This window comes from Gossypium hirsutum, chromosome D09, assembly GCF_007990345.1.
Source record: "Gossypium hirsutum isolate 1008001.06 chromosome D09, Gossypium_hirsutum_v2.1, whole genome shotgun sequence".
NCBI classification, from domain to species: domain Eukaryota; kingdom Viridiplantae; phylum Streptophyta; class Magnoliopsida; order Malvales; family Malvaceae; genus Gossypium; species Gossypium hirsutum.
The window spans coordinates 46,388,394-46,403,262 of NC_053445.1; the positions used below are offsets into that span (position 1 = coordinate 46,388,394).

The 14,869-nt window shown below is 33.7% G+C and overlaps 2 protein-coding genes and 1 pseudogene across 2 annotated transcripts; 1 reads left to right on the forward strand and 2 right to left on the reverse strand.

Annotated features, from left to right (window-relative positions):
* Positions 1-1,460: 1,460 nt before the first annotated feature.
* LOC121220950 (transmembrane protein 87A-like) lies at positions 1,461-4,558 on the reverse strand (annotated as a pseudogene).
* A 5,309-nt stretch (positions 4,559-9,867) lies between these two features.
* On the reverse strand, positions 9,868-10,454 carry LOC107892495 (proline-rich receptor-like protein kinase PERK9). Its single transcript, XM_016817571.1, has 2 exons — positions 10,295-10,454; positions 9,868-10,031 (listed from the first exon to the last, which is right to left on the reverse strand). Exons 1-2 carry the CDS (start codon positions 10,452-10,454, stop codon positions 9,868-9,870), a joined length of 324 nt encoding a protein of 107 aa, XP_016673060.1.
* A 2,112-nt stretch (positions 10,455-12,566) lies between these two features.
* On the forward strand, positions 12,567-14,087 carry LOC107890989 (L-type lectin-domain containing receptor kinase VIII.2). Its single transcript, XM_016815603.2, has one exon. The coding sequence runs from the start codon at positions 12,869-12,871 to the stop codon at positions 13,940-13,942; it is 1,074 nt and encodes a 357-aa protein (XP_016671092.1). The 5' UTR covers positions 12,567-12,868; the 3' UTR covers positions 13,943-14,087.
* Positions 14,088-14,869: the final 782 nt, after the last annotated feature.

Here is a 14,869-nt window from a genome sequence, read left to right on the forward strand (position 1 = left end):
GAAAATTTTATTTTTACAGAAAATGTACATACATAAATACAATACTATAGCTAAATGTGCTCTTTAATTAGGAAAAGAAAGAAAATATTAATGGATGTAGGTAGCTAAGTGTGTGACATGACTGTCGGTTGAAATCTAGGTATAAACCAAACTTTAAAACTTTGGGTAGAAAATAATTTAAATATGGAATTGACAAGTCACTGGAAAAGAGCTGAATCATCATCTAACTAAACACTAAGGGTGCGTTTGGTTCGCTGTATTGGATTAGAGGTGTATTGGATTAGAGATGTATTGGATTAGAGGTGTAATAGCAAATCAACTGTTTGGTTGAATGTAATGGAATAGAGGCGTAATAGTAATCTTGTATTTGGTTGAATGGAATAGAGGTGTAATAGCATAATAGAAAAAACTAAAATGACTAGAATACCCTTAGCATAAATTTGTTTTGGTAAATGATTATTGTTATTGTTATTTAAATTATAATAAGATTATTATTATCAATAATAAATAATTTAATCATATTTAAACATAATTATTATTAAATATATTTTAATTAAAATATATAATTTAATAAAATTCTTAATAATGAATATTCTTATATTAATTTACTGAAATCATAATATATGATACTGTAAAATATAAATTAACATAATTATTATTAAATATATTTTAATTAAAATATATAATTTAGTAAAATTCTTAATAATTAATATTCTTATATTAATTTACTGAAATCATAATATATGATACTGTAAAATATAAATTAACATAATTATTATTAAATATATTTTAATTAAAATATATAATTTAATAAAATTCTTAATAATTAATATTCTTATATTAATTTACTGAAATCATAATATATGATACTGTAAAATATAAATTAACATAATTATTATTAAATATATTTTAATTAAAATATATAATTTAATAAAATTCTTAATAATTAATATTCTTATATTAATTTACTGAAATCATAATATATGATACTGTAAAATATAAATTAACATAATTATTATTAAATATATTTTAATTAAAATATATAATTTAATAAAATTCTTAATAATTAATATTCTTATATTAATTTACTGAAATCATAATATATGATACTGTAAAATATAAATTAACATAATTATTATTAAATATATTTTAATTAAAATATATAATTTAATAAAATTCTTAGACAACTGCCAGATAAATATTAGTCCAGGAAAGTTCCTCAAATTCCAATATTTACAATCCTTTCCAATTTTCTCAATTGCTGGAACCTCCTTTATATTGTCATGGTACATGCTTTCCTGGTTAAGTATGGTATCCATTGTTCTGCAACATTAGTAGATAATGTTCGATACAAAAAAACATGTTAAATAACATGTCACAAACTATATTAACATTAAAAAAAAGGCATACTAGGATTGTTTGTTCCCCTGGTAACAACTAACTGATGAAAACTTTTGGGGTAAAACCAAAAAAATATGTAAAATATAAAATCAAAGGAGGGAAAGATAAAGCTCAACATCTGATGTTTGGTTGTAATGGTGGCCACCCTGATATCATTACAGTTCAAAAAAAAGTGGGATCATTGTTACAACTATAACAAGGCCTTGATTTAAGTGAATCCGAGTATTGAACCGAGTTCTAAGAATCACAGATTCACAGGTGGGGTTTTTATGTCACTCTGTCTTGTCTTCTTCCAAATCACCATTAGAGGATGCTCCATTGCTGCCCTGCGCCGTTCTAGTTTCCGGTACAGTTCTAAAATCTTTTGAAGGTGTTGGAGAGGGTTTTATAAGTGTCAAATTAGTATCATCTTTGTCAAAATCTTCATTTGCTTCACCAGAGTAAGCATACCTATTAAGATCGGAATAACAAAACGGTGAACTATAAGAAACTGCAAAGACATTGAAATAAAATTCTCAAAGATCAACACTGAAACTAAAATATGCGGGAAAATCAACCACAATATAAAACAGCCATACATCTTTAAATTCCGTAACACAGAGGAACTAGCTACAAATTAAACAAGTAATCAAGCCTACACAGACATCTCAAGTTGCCGAGTTTTATCTTTATTAACGATCAGGAAATATCTTAAACAATTGAGGGTGTGAGTATGAAGTTTTTTCTTCTTTCATTTTAAATGTCCATAAAACAGTTCATAAACAACCGTAGTAGAAAAGGAAAGGCAGAAAGAGAAGCTTAGGGCTCAATAAGTTAGATATTTACCGCGTAGAATTCTGAGAAGGAGCCCAAAGAACACAGATGACACATAGCAGAGAGAAAGATAAGATTTGCCAGAAGGCTGGGATGATCCAAGCATTCTACCACTGCTCGTTGTAAACATCATTTGCCTTGAAGTAAATCTGAAAAGGCAGAGTTTCGCAGTTGTAAGGTGCAGCAGGTTTTTGATAATGATGCTATTTCTAAAATGCTATATTTTCATCACACTATATGTTGCAGTTTTTGATTACTCTACCCTATACTTCCCATCATAAAGATACCAGACTACACTTAAATTGCTAGCATGTCCTTTGCTTTCTTCTACATTATATGCTGAAGTCTATTGATAAAGCAGCCTAAAGAAAGCATCAAAGGTAATAGACTTGATTTACCTCGTAGCAAATCCAACCGATAGAGACAATAACTGCTACTGCCAATGCATTTGTGAACTTCCTGTATATATCCAGCTTTGCCACCATCCTTTTAGTCTGTTGCATCCATTAGTGAGAAAATTTCATATATTGTTATTAACTTGATCTGCCGATGAAGTTGAAGAAAGAAAAAATACCTGAAGTTTATTTAAAGTTGAAGAGAGAGAAGTAAATATCCAAAAAATGAAGAAGGCATCTAAGATTGCAACCAGAAGAACCAAAAATAGTCTTGCCTTTCCAGAAAGATCACTCACAGCACCAACATTTTCTACTAGCTCAAGAATTTCAGATGCCAGAAAGAAGGTTGCTCCAAGCATGGTTACCTTTAAAGTAAGGCCACCAAGAGTAGGTCTCACAACACCATAACCCATGGAAACCATCAAAATAATAATCCGTGCAATTGTACGTTTAATAGTATCAAAGGCGACTGCCCACATGGTGATTCCAATAGGCCTGGTTCCACTCCCATTGAACTCAGCGTAATCAAAATACCAAAGAGCCATCTCAAGCATGCCAAGGGTTATCACTAATGTTATAAAATTTTGCAAAGGAAGAAATTCTCTCCAAAATCTTGCATATTGCATGAACCAAAAGATTCCGAGGATCACAAAAACGAGGGACATGAAGCCATAGAAGTTCATCAGAGGTGCCATTCTACCAGACAGATAGCCAGTAGGGTTTTTCCATACAGTTTTCCCTTCAACAATCAAATCTTTAAGATTTAAATCACAGTGAATGAAGTACAAGTTATACATCCCGGTTTTAGTAATTTGTATAGATTTTAATGGCAATGTTGTAACCTCATCATCTTCACTAAATGAGATGCCGAACACTTTAGGCCAACCAGGATTCTTTGTGGAAGGGCGATGAATCATTTCTCCTTCTGGACAGACACCGAGTTTTGCAAGATCTGCGGTGCAACAAACAGCTCTTTGTCCCCCAAAAGCTGAACCCCCAATCGCCTCTCTATCTTCCACCTAAAAAACGATTGCTTGGATCAAGTGTGAGCTAAAGTTAGAAGATTCTTTGGGTCTACGGAATGTAATTTTCTCAAAACTATTTCAAGATTTAGCCACAAATTCAGGATGCAAAAAAAGGCGAAAGAGGAAAATCTTCAATGTTCCTTAGCTTTCAAATACTAAATACATGTCGACAGCAATTTAAGAATGTACTAAAAAATAACCTTTTTTTTAGCCTCTCTAATAGTTAGTACTAAGTCAAAATTGACTTAAGCAGACCACTGAACTAAAGAAATTTCAGCAAGATTGAGAAAAAAAATAGATCTTTCATTCCTTTAGGTTCAAAAAGTTTGATATTTTTGTTTCGTTTCACTCAACATATATGAACTTCAAATTTGTCAGCACTGTTTCAACTCAAATTCGTTTTGCCACCCAATTCTAATTCACTAGATCCTACCAATTCTCAAATCCCACACAATTCAAAACAAAACCCCACTAAAATTATCAGAAAATTAAAGAGATCTAAAATCTATAATCAGCAGATAGTTCATTAAAAATGTGAACTCCAAATAAGAAAGAAAAGGGAAATCGAGAAATTACCGGACGAAAGAGTCACCAGCAGTGGGAGTTACATTGTGGGTGTCAGCAAAAGAAGAATGAACATTTCAATCGAGGGAGCAAATCGGTAGAAAAGAAAAAAAAGAAACAGAGGGAGCAAATCGGTAGAAACTGGAGCAAATCGGCAGAAGCAAAATGAAGGAACAGAAGACGCTTGGATTAGAAATCGGGAGGGTAAAACAGGGAGGTAAACTGAAGCAGCACCTAAACTGAGCAAATGGGAGGGATTAGAAATCGGTGGATTTCACCGATTAGGTCAGTAATGGTTTAGCCCTGTAATAGCAATACATTGAACCAAACAACGGATTAGAGGCGTAATAAGTGGGGTCCACCGATTAGCCAATACACCCAACCAAACATAGTGTAAATGGTCCTGGTGGTGGTTCATTTTCATCTTTGCTTCCATTTGATGCTCACATGATATAATCTTGTCAATTTTCTTTTACCCATGAATAGGAGTAGATATCTCCCTTCCCCTTCTTCATTGTTTGTCTCTATCTCTATGGTTCAACATTGCAGAGGTTATTTACTTATTTGGTTGTCACATACATTATGATTGGATGAAAATTATTTGGGTAAATTGCATTACTCGTTATCTAATAATAAATTTACTTTTTAGTTATTTAATTATAAAAAATTATAAAATAGTCACTCAATTATTTATAAATTTCTTTTTTATCACCAAACTATGAAAATAATTTTATCTTTTTTCATCACCGACTAGCTAACGATGGTAGCTTTTGAAATTAACATAATAGTAACTTTAACTCTCAATATTTATATATTATGTCCATTTAGTCTTGATTCTAAAAAATTTAACACTCAACATTTACACATTGTGTAATTTGATCTTTTTGTAGTTGTGTTTTTTTTTTGTGACCCTTTCACTTAAAAATCTAAAAAATAAATTTAACAACTAAATTTAATTGAAAATATACAAAAAAAACAGAAACACCCAAAAATCTAAGATAATAATATATTTTATCATTCTTTTAAAATTAACCCTCAATATCACTAAAAAAACTAAAAAAAAAGAGAGACCAAATTACATCATGTATAAATGTTGAGGATTATTATTTTTTAATAATTTATCATTATTAAGGGTTAAAGTTACTATTATGCTCATTTTAAAAGTTGTTATCTTTAGTCAGTTGGTGATTAGAAAAATAAAACAAAATTAAACAGTTGAATGATCATTTTATAACTTTTCATAGTGAGTTGACCAAATTTTTTTACTAATAATTAGATGATTAAAAAATTTTATTAATAATTTGGAGACTACTAACATATTTTACCCAAACAATTTCTCTTATTATAGGAAAAAATGTATTTTTTGTTAATCTAATTACAACCCAGAAACATATGTAAAGATGGTAGAATACAAGCATGTAGGCAAGTGTCTTGATTTTCAAAAATGAAAAATTGTAATTTAGTCTCGTTACAAATTATTAAATTATAAATTTATGATAACATTTTATTTTAACTCTTTTAGAAAAGAAAAAATCTCTATATTTTTTTAAATATAAATTTATAAACGATAAAATCATGTTTTAAACTCTAAATAACTTATAATTTAATTTCTAAAGAGTTAATTGAAAACCAGCCAAAAAAAACCGATAGGTTTTCAAATAACAGCCAATAAAGAAGCAGTGGTCACAAGATTCATTTAAGACCTCAAAAGCCAATGGTCCCCTCCCCTTCCATGTTTTCAAATTCCATGCACAACCCTATCACAATGCTTCTAAACTTTGTTGCATTATGCAATTCGTTTAATTTATTCTTAAAATTTTTAACGGCACATTAAATATAAACTTATATATTTTAAAAACAAGTACGATTAATGAATGCAAAGGTTCCTTTACCCACCAAAAATCATATCATCCTAGGGCTTGAGTGAAGTCATTAATGCAACGAGTGACTGCCAACCCTTTTACTCAAGTCTCCTATTAAATGCTGCTGAGAGAGAGAGACAAGAAGGGTCAATTTCCAAGCACATTGTTCAACCTTCTTTCCAATTCTATGTTTCAAATAGATACTAAAACTCAACCTTCTTAATCATTAACAATGAATTCCTTCAATAAGATTGTGTGAATAAAATACCTATTTTCCATTTAATGATTTAATTTAAGTGTAATTACCGAAATTTCAAACCAAAAAAGAAAGATAAAAAGTTAGAGGCTTAAAGCACGCCGATTTGTTTTTTTTAATGTTGGTGGTTGGGTTTATCGACGCCTGACCCTTCGCACGTTAGAAAATGGTCCTTCTCTTCCAACAACAGAGAATCTCATTCTTTTCCTCTTGTTAAAATAAAGGCTAAATTGTTTTAATATTCATTCAATTATAATTTTTTTTATTTTATATACTTAAATAAAAAAATTATAATTTAAGCACATTTCGTAATTTGGTGATTTTGATGACTTCTATTAAAATTACAAACGGTAAACTAATGTGGCAGTTAAAAAAATAATACAATAACAATTTTAACCCTTAATTTTTACATATTATATCAATTTTATCATGATTTAAAAAAATTAACTATCAAAATTTACAAATAATATTCTAATTCTAAAAATAAAAAAAATAAAAAAAACACAAATATTTTCAAAAATAAAATAATAAATTTTAACACACTTGTCTTCGTTTGTCAATAACCACTCCTTCGCCATGTCAGTCCGGCCGCCTCCGGTGTTTATCTCTCTCTTTTTATTCATCTTTGTTATTTCTTCTGTAAAGTCTGATGGATTGGAGATATTGCTCAAGTTTAAGTCCCCAGTAGAAAAGTCAGATTCTAATGTATTCAGTTCATAGACACGGGAGCTCTACATGTTACTTCGGCGGAGTTGTTTGCAATTCCACTGGATTCGTCAACGGAATCAATCTTCCCTAACAACAAATTGTTATTTTATTTTATTTAATATTAATATAAAATTTAAATTTATTATTATATTTTTTAAAATATTTATTTTTATACAACAATATTTTTTATTTTTATTTATTTTTTAAATTTATTATTATATTTTTAAAAAAATATTTATGTATTTTTATATTATAATATGTAAAAATTAAACGCTAAATTTTTTTTATTATATCAATATTTTATGTTTAAATTATAAAAATTTTATTTTAAGTGCCTAAAATAAAATTTTTTGATAATTAAATAACTATTTTTATAATTTACTCTAAAATAAACAAAAAAAACAATTGAAAACAAAAAGGGAAATTGAAAGTGGAGTATTTTGGCTAGAATTGATAAAGACCTGAGAATTGTGACACTTACTTTTCACAGGCCATTGTCTATGCTTTGACAAAACATTTATCTTTCCTTTTTAACCTCCTTTTTTGTTGTTGCGCTTTAACACATTGGTAACTCTTCAATCCAACAAATTCCAAATTTACCCACATTTGTTTCCAATTTTTTAATTTACACCCGAAATGATTTGGAAGTTGGAACTAACAAAAAAATGAAATCTGGGGGCAAAACACCATTAAAAGTCTCTTTTTTTAAATTTACCGAAATATGTTCGGTATTTTATTATTTACCGGAATGGCCTTTTTCCTCGAAAGCGCGTCCACGTCAGCGCAATGTCAGGGGACGTGGCAGAAAAACACGTCCTTGAGGGCGCGCTTTGCCTACGTGGATATAAATCACTCCCTCAAGGGCGCGTTTTGCTGCCACATAAGCGCTCCATTGGGGACGCGTTTTGCCCGTTTCTCCCACGTTAGTTTTTGGGTTTTTAGGGTTAGGGTTTTTAGGATTTTTAAGGTTTTAGAGAAAAATTAAACGAATAAGGGATTAGGGTTTATTAATTACATTAATTATAATTTTTTCAAAATTGGATTAGGTTTCGTGTTTATGGTTTTTTAATAAAAAATCAATTAAATTAGGGTTTAGGATTACGTGAGTAATTTAATTAAAAATTTATTAAGGAAATTGCTCCCACGTGGACGCGTTTTTGATACAATAGGTCCTGAAAAAATAATTTCGAGTTTACGTTTCTGAGCAAATAGTATAAAAACGCTTCAAGCAGGATGCTTTATAAGAATAATTTCTGAAATCGCTCTCACGTGGACGCGCTTTTGCTACAATAGGTCCTGAAAAAATAATTTCGAGTTAACGTTTCTGAGCAAATAGTATAAAAACGCTTCAAGCAGGATGCTTTATCAGAAGAATTTTGAAATCGCTCCCACGTAGACGCGCTTTTGCTACAGTAGGTCCTGAAAAAATAATTTTGATTGACGTTTCTGAGCAAATAGTATAAAAAACGCTTCAAGTAGGATGCTTTATCAGAAGAATTTTTGAAATCGCTCTTACGTGAACGCGCTTTTGCTACAATAGCATGTTTGGGCTAAGGCTATAAATGAGGCAAAAAATGTTCTCAGATTGCATAAGTTACAGCAAAAACAATTTAGAGAGGCTAAGAATGTTAGAAATTAAAGATGAGTGAACGTATTAGTGCTGTTATTTACTATGATGGTGAGGTTTGTCACACCGAGAACGGTGTTGTTTTTTATCAGAGAATACAGTACGACTGGTTATGAAATAAATAAATACCGCTTTCACGAGATGTTGGCAGTTTTGCGTTCAATTAACAGCAAAGGCGTGGACTACCTTTGCAACATACGTTTCGAACAGTGGGCACAAACATACGACGGCGGCCTACGATATGGTCATATGACCTCAAACCTAGCTGAATGCATAAATTATGTTCTAAAAGGAACACGCCATCTACCGATAACATCGGTTGTGCGAAAGACATATTTTCGTTTGGCGGCGCTATTTCCAAAGCGAGCAGTGAGTTATGCAGGCCAGATGCAGGGAGGCCATGTATGGTGCAGTAAGGTAGTGCAAGAAATTAACAAGGCCAAGGCACGGGCGAACACCATGCACACAGTGTGTCACGATCGAGACAACTTATGGTTTCGCGTGACAGAGTTTGACAGACCGCACCAAGGTGTTATTGGCGGGTAATATCGTGTACACTTGCGAAATAGGACTTGCGACTGTGGGATGTTTGATGCACTTCGTTATCCATGCGCTTATGTAATTGCAGCTTGTCAGAATCTCCGTCTGGATCCAATGAGCTATGTCGACGAAGTGTACAAATTAGAAAATAGATACAACGTCTGGAGACACGTTTTCCCACCGGTCCTAGATGAACATAAGTGGCCGCCCGTATCACTTGCTCCTTTTAAGCTGTTACCGGATAGAGAATTGCGTCGCAAATCGAAGGGTCGACCTTGCTCGACTAGAATACGTAACAATATGGATATCCGAGAAACAGCCGGTCAAGGCAAGTTGTGCGGATGGTGTAGGAATCCAGGTCATACAAGCCGATCATGCCCAAATCGCAATAGTTGAACGTCATTGTAAACAACTTTGTATTATTAGGAATATTTGCCTATTTTGTGAAATGAAATAATGTTCCAAGTGTTCAACATATTGAATTATTTAAAATATATTTTTATTATTAAGAATATTAACTATTTTGTATTTTATTACATCAAATAATATCAAAATATTCAAAATAAATTATTTTGTATTTTATTACATCAAATAATATCAAAATATTCAAATTAAACTACTTTGTATTTTATTACATTAATATAAACTATTTTGTACAAATATTTTAAAATAAAAATCAATTTTTGTGCCCACCAGATTCAATGCCACATGGCGGTTGTCGACGGTTACGCGCTGGATTCCTTTTTTGTCCAGCTTCCGGCGGGGGTTGTGGTTGCTCCGGTGGGGATTCTGGTTCATCCGGTTGGGGATCTGGTTGTCGGTGTTGGGACGATGAGCCACCTTGATAGAATAGTGAATGTGGAGGTGTTTGCATCACCAACGACGAAGGTGTTTGAAACTCATACGGTGATGCGTTTAGTAAAAAGAAAAGTTTTCCGACGGCCCCTCTTGCAATCCCTCCTGCGACGATGGCCTATACATCGGCGGTCCAATCAGCGTAGTCGAAAATGGAGATGAACCGGGCCATTGGCTCTAACCTTCCATGAGACTAGAAAAAGGAAACATATAAGGGTTAGGATACATAAAAGGGCTAGGATACGCACCTGGCATCATTTGAAAAGGCTGTACCGTGGGTATCGTCGGTTGAACTACTGGGTCGGGTGACTGTGTCAATGTTGTTGCTGGGCTTGATGAAGTTATGGGCGCTGATGATGGGTCGGGTGAATTTCTAGGCCTTGTTGATGGGCATGTGTCGTCGTCCATTCTTCTTGGATTTAAAGGGTCACGTCATTCCCTTTGGACACGCAATTGTCGCTGCCTCTCCTCTGGCGAGAGTAAATACGGCTTCCTATTGATCCTAAACCATGGCATATATTCCAGCACGCACGCTAATTCTGGAACGATGATCGATTTTCGAGTAGGTATATAGTCATACCGATCTTCCCACATTTGGATGTAGTGTGACCAGAATCTCGGCCAATCCGTATGCAATTGCCGTAGGTCGATTTTGTGATGATCATCCAACACCTCAGGTGCCACGAGAATCGGTTGTCGGAATCTAAATTACCGTAATACTCTGTTCGACTGGTGCATCTCCACAGTCGCAAAGTTGATCAATGGGACTTTCACATGCCAACCGTTTCGATTTTGGAAGTACTCATCCGAAATTACTGCCCGAATTACCGGATCCTCGTATGGTGTCCATTCAAACTATATGACCATTATGGAAATATTAGTTACGTACTAAATACTAAATACCAATCGACTATCTCATTATGGAAATATCTATTTTATTTAATACTTACTTATGCTTTCGACCGTTGGTCCAATAGAAGCCATATATCTTCAAGAGAGGTAGGTAATCGAGGATAATTGCCGGATGGTTCCACCTAGTTAAATAAACTTTATAGCATACTATTATTTTTAAAAATCTACGTAATAATTGTAAAATCTAATATAAAATTTACCTCGTTATGAGTGGAATGTATATGGACGGTACACTCGAGGACGTAAAAATGGAAAGCGAAACCGTGCCCATAACTGCAGTAGTGACAAGCAACCTCCGATTTTTGCTTTACTCGGTCGCGTCGCCCCACACATCTTTCGATATAATGTTGCCAACACGGCAGACCCCCAACTCAATTCACCAGCTACTCTAAAATTAACGAGTTTCAGCAGCCATCTTAGATGTACGAGGTTCCGTAACAAGTCCTGCATTAGATGACCCCCAATTATCTGAAGAATGTATGCCCGAGCATTTCAGATTCTTTCTACTTCGGTTGAATCATCATCCGGATCCGGGAATGTGTCTCGTAACCAGCCCATCTCGATTTGACCTTTGTTAATTTTCTCCAGAATAGCGCCCAAAAGCTCGTAGCACACCGCTCCCCAATCGCCAAATTGAACAGACCCGGTGACTGGGTACCCGTCCACCGGTAATCCAATTGCAGATTGACATCTTCCAAAGTGATAGTGCACTCTCTACATGGAAGATGAAATGTGTGCATCTCGGGTCTCCACCTCTCAACCAATGTACTGATAAGTTTCGGGTCCAACTTGCATCCCAAGCCTACCGTCGCCACGTGCCAAAAACCCGCTTCCCGCAGATAATTCTCTACCAATGGTGATGGAGGACCATGCAATTCCAGATATAGCATTCCAATATCCGATCTACAGACTTTTATAACAAATAATAAATTAATACTTATTTAAAAATGCATAAATAAAAAAATCTTAAATAATATTTAAAAAATAACTTTAACACTTACCATTTTCATTTGTTCGACGGATATGTGCTTGTTATCAAGACGAATCAATTCTCCGGCCATTGCTAAATTCGTACAAATTTTTACGATTTAAAAAAAATTTAAAAAATAAATTTTTTTAAAATAATTAAAAATAGAGATTTAAGAGAAATTTAAGAGAAAATTGAGATTAAATATGGATTTGAGAGAAATTTGGAAGGAAACTGAGAGCAATTTGAGAGGAAATTGAGAGAAAATTGAGAAAGGATTAATTTGTGAAAAAAAATTAAGGGGTGGGGGTTTTTATAGTTTTTTTTTACCGTTGGAGGGGGCCAACAGTAAAAAAAATGACCGTTGGCACTGTTCACGCGCGGGAAAATGCGTCTATTGGGACGCGCTGACGTGGCAACAAAACACGTCCACGTCAGCGCACTTTCTGTCCACGTGGACAAAGCGTGCCCTTGAGGACGCGTTTTCTTGTCACGTATCCTGACATCGTGCTGACGTGGATGCGTTTTCGGGGAAAATGGCACATTCCGATAAATTTTTAAAAAAAAAGGGTTTTACTTGTATTTTGCTCGAAATCTGGGTTTTTAGATAAAATTGTAAATTGTCAAAATAAAAATAAAAATGAAGTACAATTTGAGAAGTTAGAAAAAAAAGTAGCAAGTGCAAAACTGAAAAATGTTGATTATAATAATATTCCCTCAGTCAGCAACCACTTGCAGAGGGAGAAAATGAAAAGGAGTTGCAGAAACGAGTAAAGTTTGTATTTAATTTTCACAACCTCCAAACCAACCTCTAGTTTCTTTTCTCTGCTGCTTCTTCACCCATAACCCTAATTTGTGAAGGGAATCATCAACCGGCAATTTCTAGCAGTCCAACCAAAACGAAGCTTCAGATTTAGCTCTAAACCTCTAACCCATTTCAGCAATGGCCTCATTCACCATTCCCATGTACTTCTTCACTGCCCTTATCCTTTTCCATTTAAAATTCGTTGCTGCAGTACAAAGTTCCTCCTTTTCCTTCAAAACTTTTGGTGAAGATCCCAACTTTGAGTCTAAGATTGCTTTATATGGGGATGCACATGTTGCTAATCATGGCTCTGTGATTCAACTCACTAACTCTGTGAAATGGAGTGCTGGGAGGGTCATGTATAAGAAACCTATCAAGCTTGTTGAAGGTAAAGTTAGGAACTTTGCTTCTTTTTCAACCTACTTTTCTTTCTCAATGTCACATGAGAAGGGTGATGGTTTGGCTTTTGTTATGGTTCCTAGAATTTTTAATGTTAATGTATTGGGCAATAGTTCGTTTGGGATTTCCTTTGGGTTGAAGGAGAAAAGTAAAAGGGGTATTTTTGATGTAGAATTTGATACCTCCAAAGATGGAAAGTATGGTGATTTGAATGAAAACCATGTGGGGATTGATGTGGGTAGTCTTGTTTCAGTTAAAGTGAGAAATTTATCATCTGTCAATTTGGTATTAAACAATGGGGAAAAGTTGCATTCTTGGATTGATTATGAGGCAACTTCAAAGAGACTAGAGATTAGGTTGAGTGAATCTAGTAGTACCAGGCCTAATGAACCATTGCTTTCACACTCAATCGACTTGGCCACCCTGTGGAAGGATGAGGAAGTGTTTGTGGGCTTAAGCTCTTCAAATGGGAACTCTTCTCAGACATGCTTTATTCACTTGTGGAGCTTTAAGCTAAGGCAGGTTCCAAATTGGATGCATTCTCAACCACTTGATCCTGAGGCTATTTCAAAGAACCCCAAGCCTTCAACAACGGCACACAAGAGTAGCAATTGTTTATGGAAAGTGCTTGCCGTGTTCATCTTCGGTTGCGCTTGTGGAGTGCTGACAGCTTCTTGCCTGCTATATCTATGGACCACACTTGGTGCTAGGCGTCCGGTAGCGCCTGAAGAGTGTAGTGTGCACCCTGTGGAATTTGAATACAAGAAAGTCAAAATAGTAGTAGACGAAGTTGTCAAAGATGACAAGAAATAGATGTTTTATGTTGTAAATTGATCATCTTTTTTTTTCTGTAATTGTAGTTGCAGGTTTTGTGTGCGCTTGTAGCTGATGACCAATTGTGAAAAATGTAACTGTTTGTTAATTAGCGTTTAATGATGAAAGCATTGAGATTTACTTATGTTGCTTGTCGTAGCCTTAATTGTAAATGCATGATTTTTTAGCAAGTTGTGTAAGAAATCTGTAACTGTGACCTGAATTGAGGAAACATGCATGAATTAGACAAAGAGTGGTGTGAGCACCTTGTGGATTTTGAATACAAGAAAGGCAAAACAGTAGTAGACAAAGTTGTCAAAGATGTTTTTTTTTTCTTTTTGGTAATTGTAGTTGCAGGTTTTGTGGTGCTTGTAGCTGGTGATCAATTGTGAAAAAATATGTAGCTCTTTGTTGAGATTTATCTTAAAATATAGATTGCAAAGTTGCTTGTTGTAACCTTAATTATAAATGCATAAATTCCAGAGCAAGTTGTGTAAACAAAACTATGAGCGTGAGCTGAATTATTGTCTCTGGAAGTATATGCCACATGCCTATCTCGTGGTTTAGGTAGGCTGACTTACATATGTGCTTTATTTCGTACTGTTAGATGATTGATGCTTTGATTTCACATTTAATAATAATGCCTTTGTTGGCATAGATGCTCTTGATGGAAGAAATGAGTGAAAAAATGAAAAACAAAATTTTAGAAGTTCTTTTGGAGGAAATTAAATGAGAGAGGAGAAATTTTCACCATAATGCATAAAAACAAGTCCTTTCTATTTTATAAAAAAGTTCATTTTCTTTCCTCAAATTTTTTCTATTTTATAAGCAATGAAGGGTTCAACTTTTGCCTTCTCTCTACATACACATTACTGAATAAAGCCTTGGTGAAATTTGCAGAATAGTGAACGATTTATAGCATTTTTG

What these genes read in the sequence shown, in the direction of transcription:
- LOC107890989 (XM_016815603.2), top strand. Translation starts at nt 12,869, where the DNA reads ATGGCCTCATTCACCATTCCCATGTACTTCTTCACTGCCCTTATCCTT.
- LOC107892495 (XM_016817571.1), bottom strand. Translation starts at nt 10,454, where the DNA reads ATGGACGACGACACATGCCCATCAACAAGGCCTAGAAATTCACCCGAC. An exon ending in GCCTTTTCAAATGATGCCAG is followed by an intron (nt 10,032 to 10,294) that starts GTGCGTATCCTA and finishes TATTCTATCAAG; the next exon opens with GTGGCTCATCGTCCCAACAC.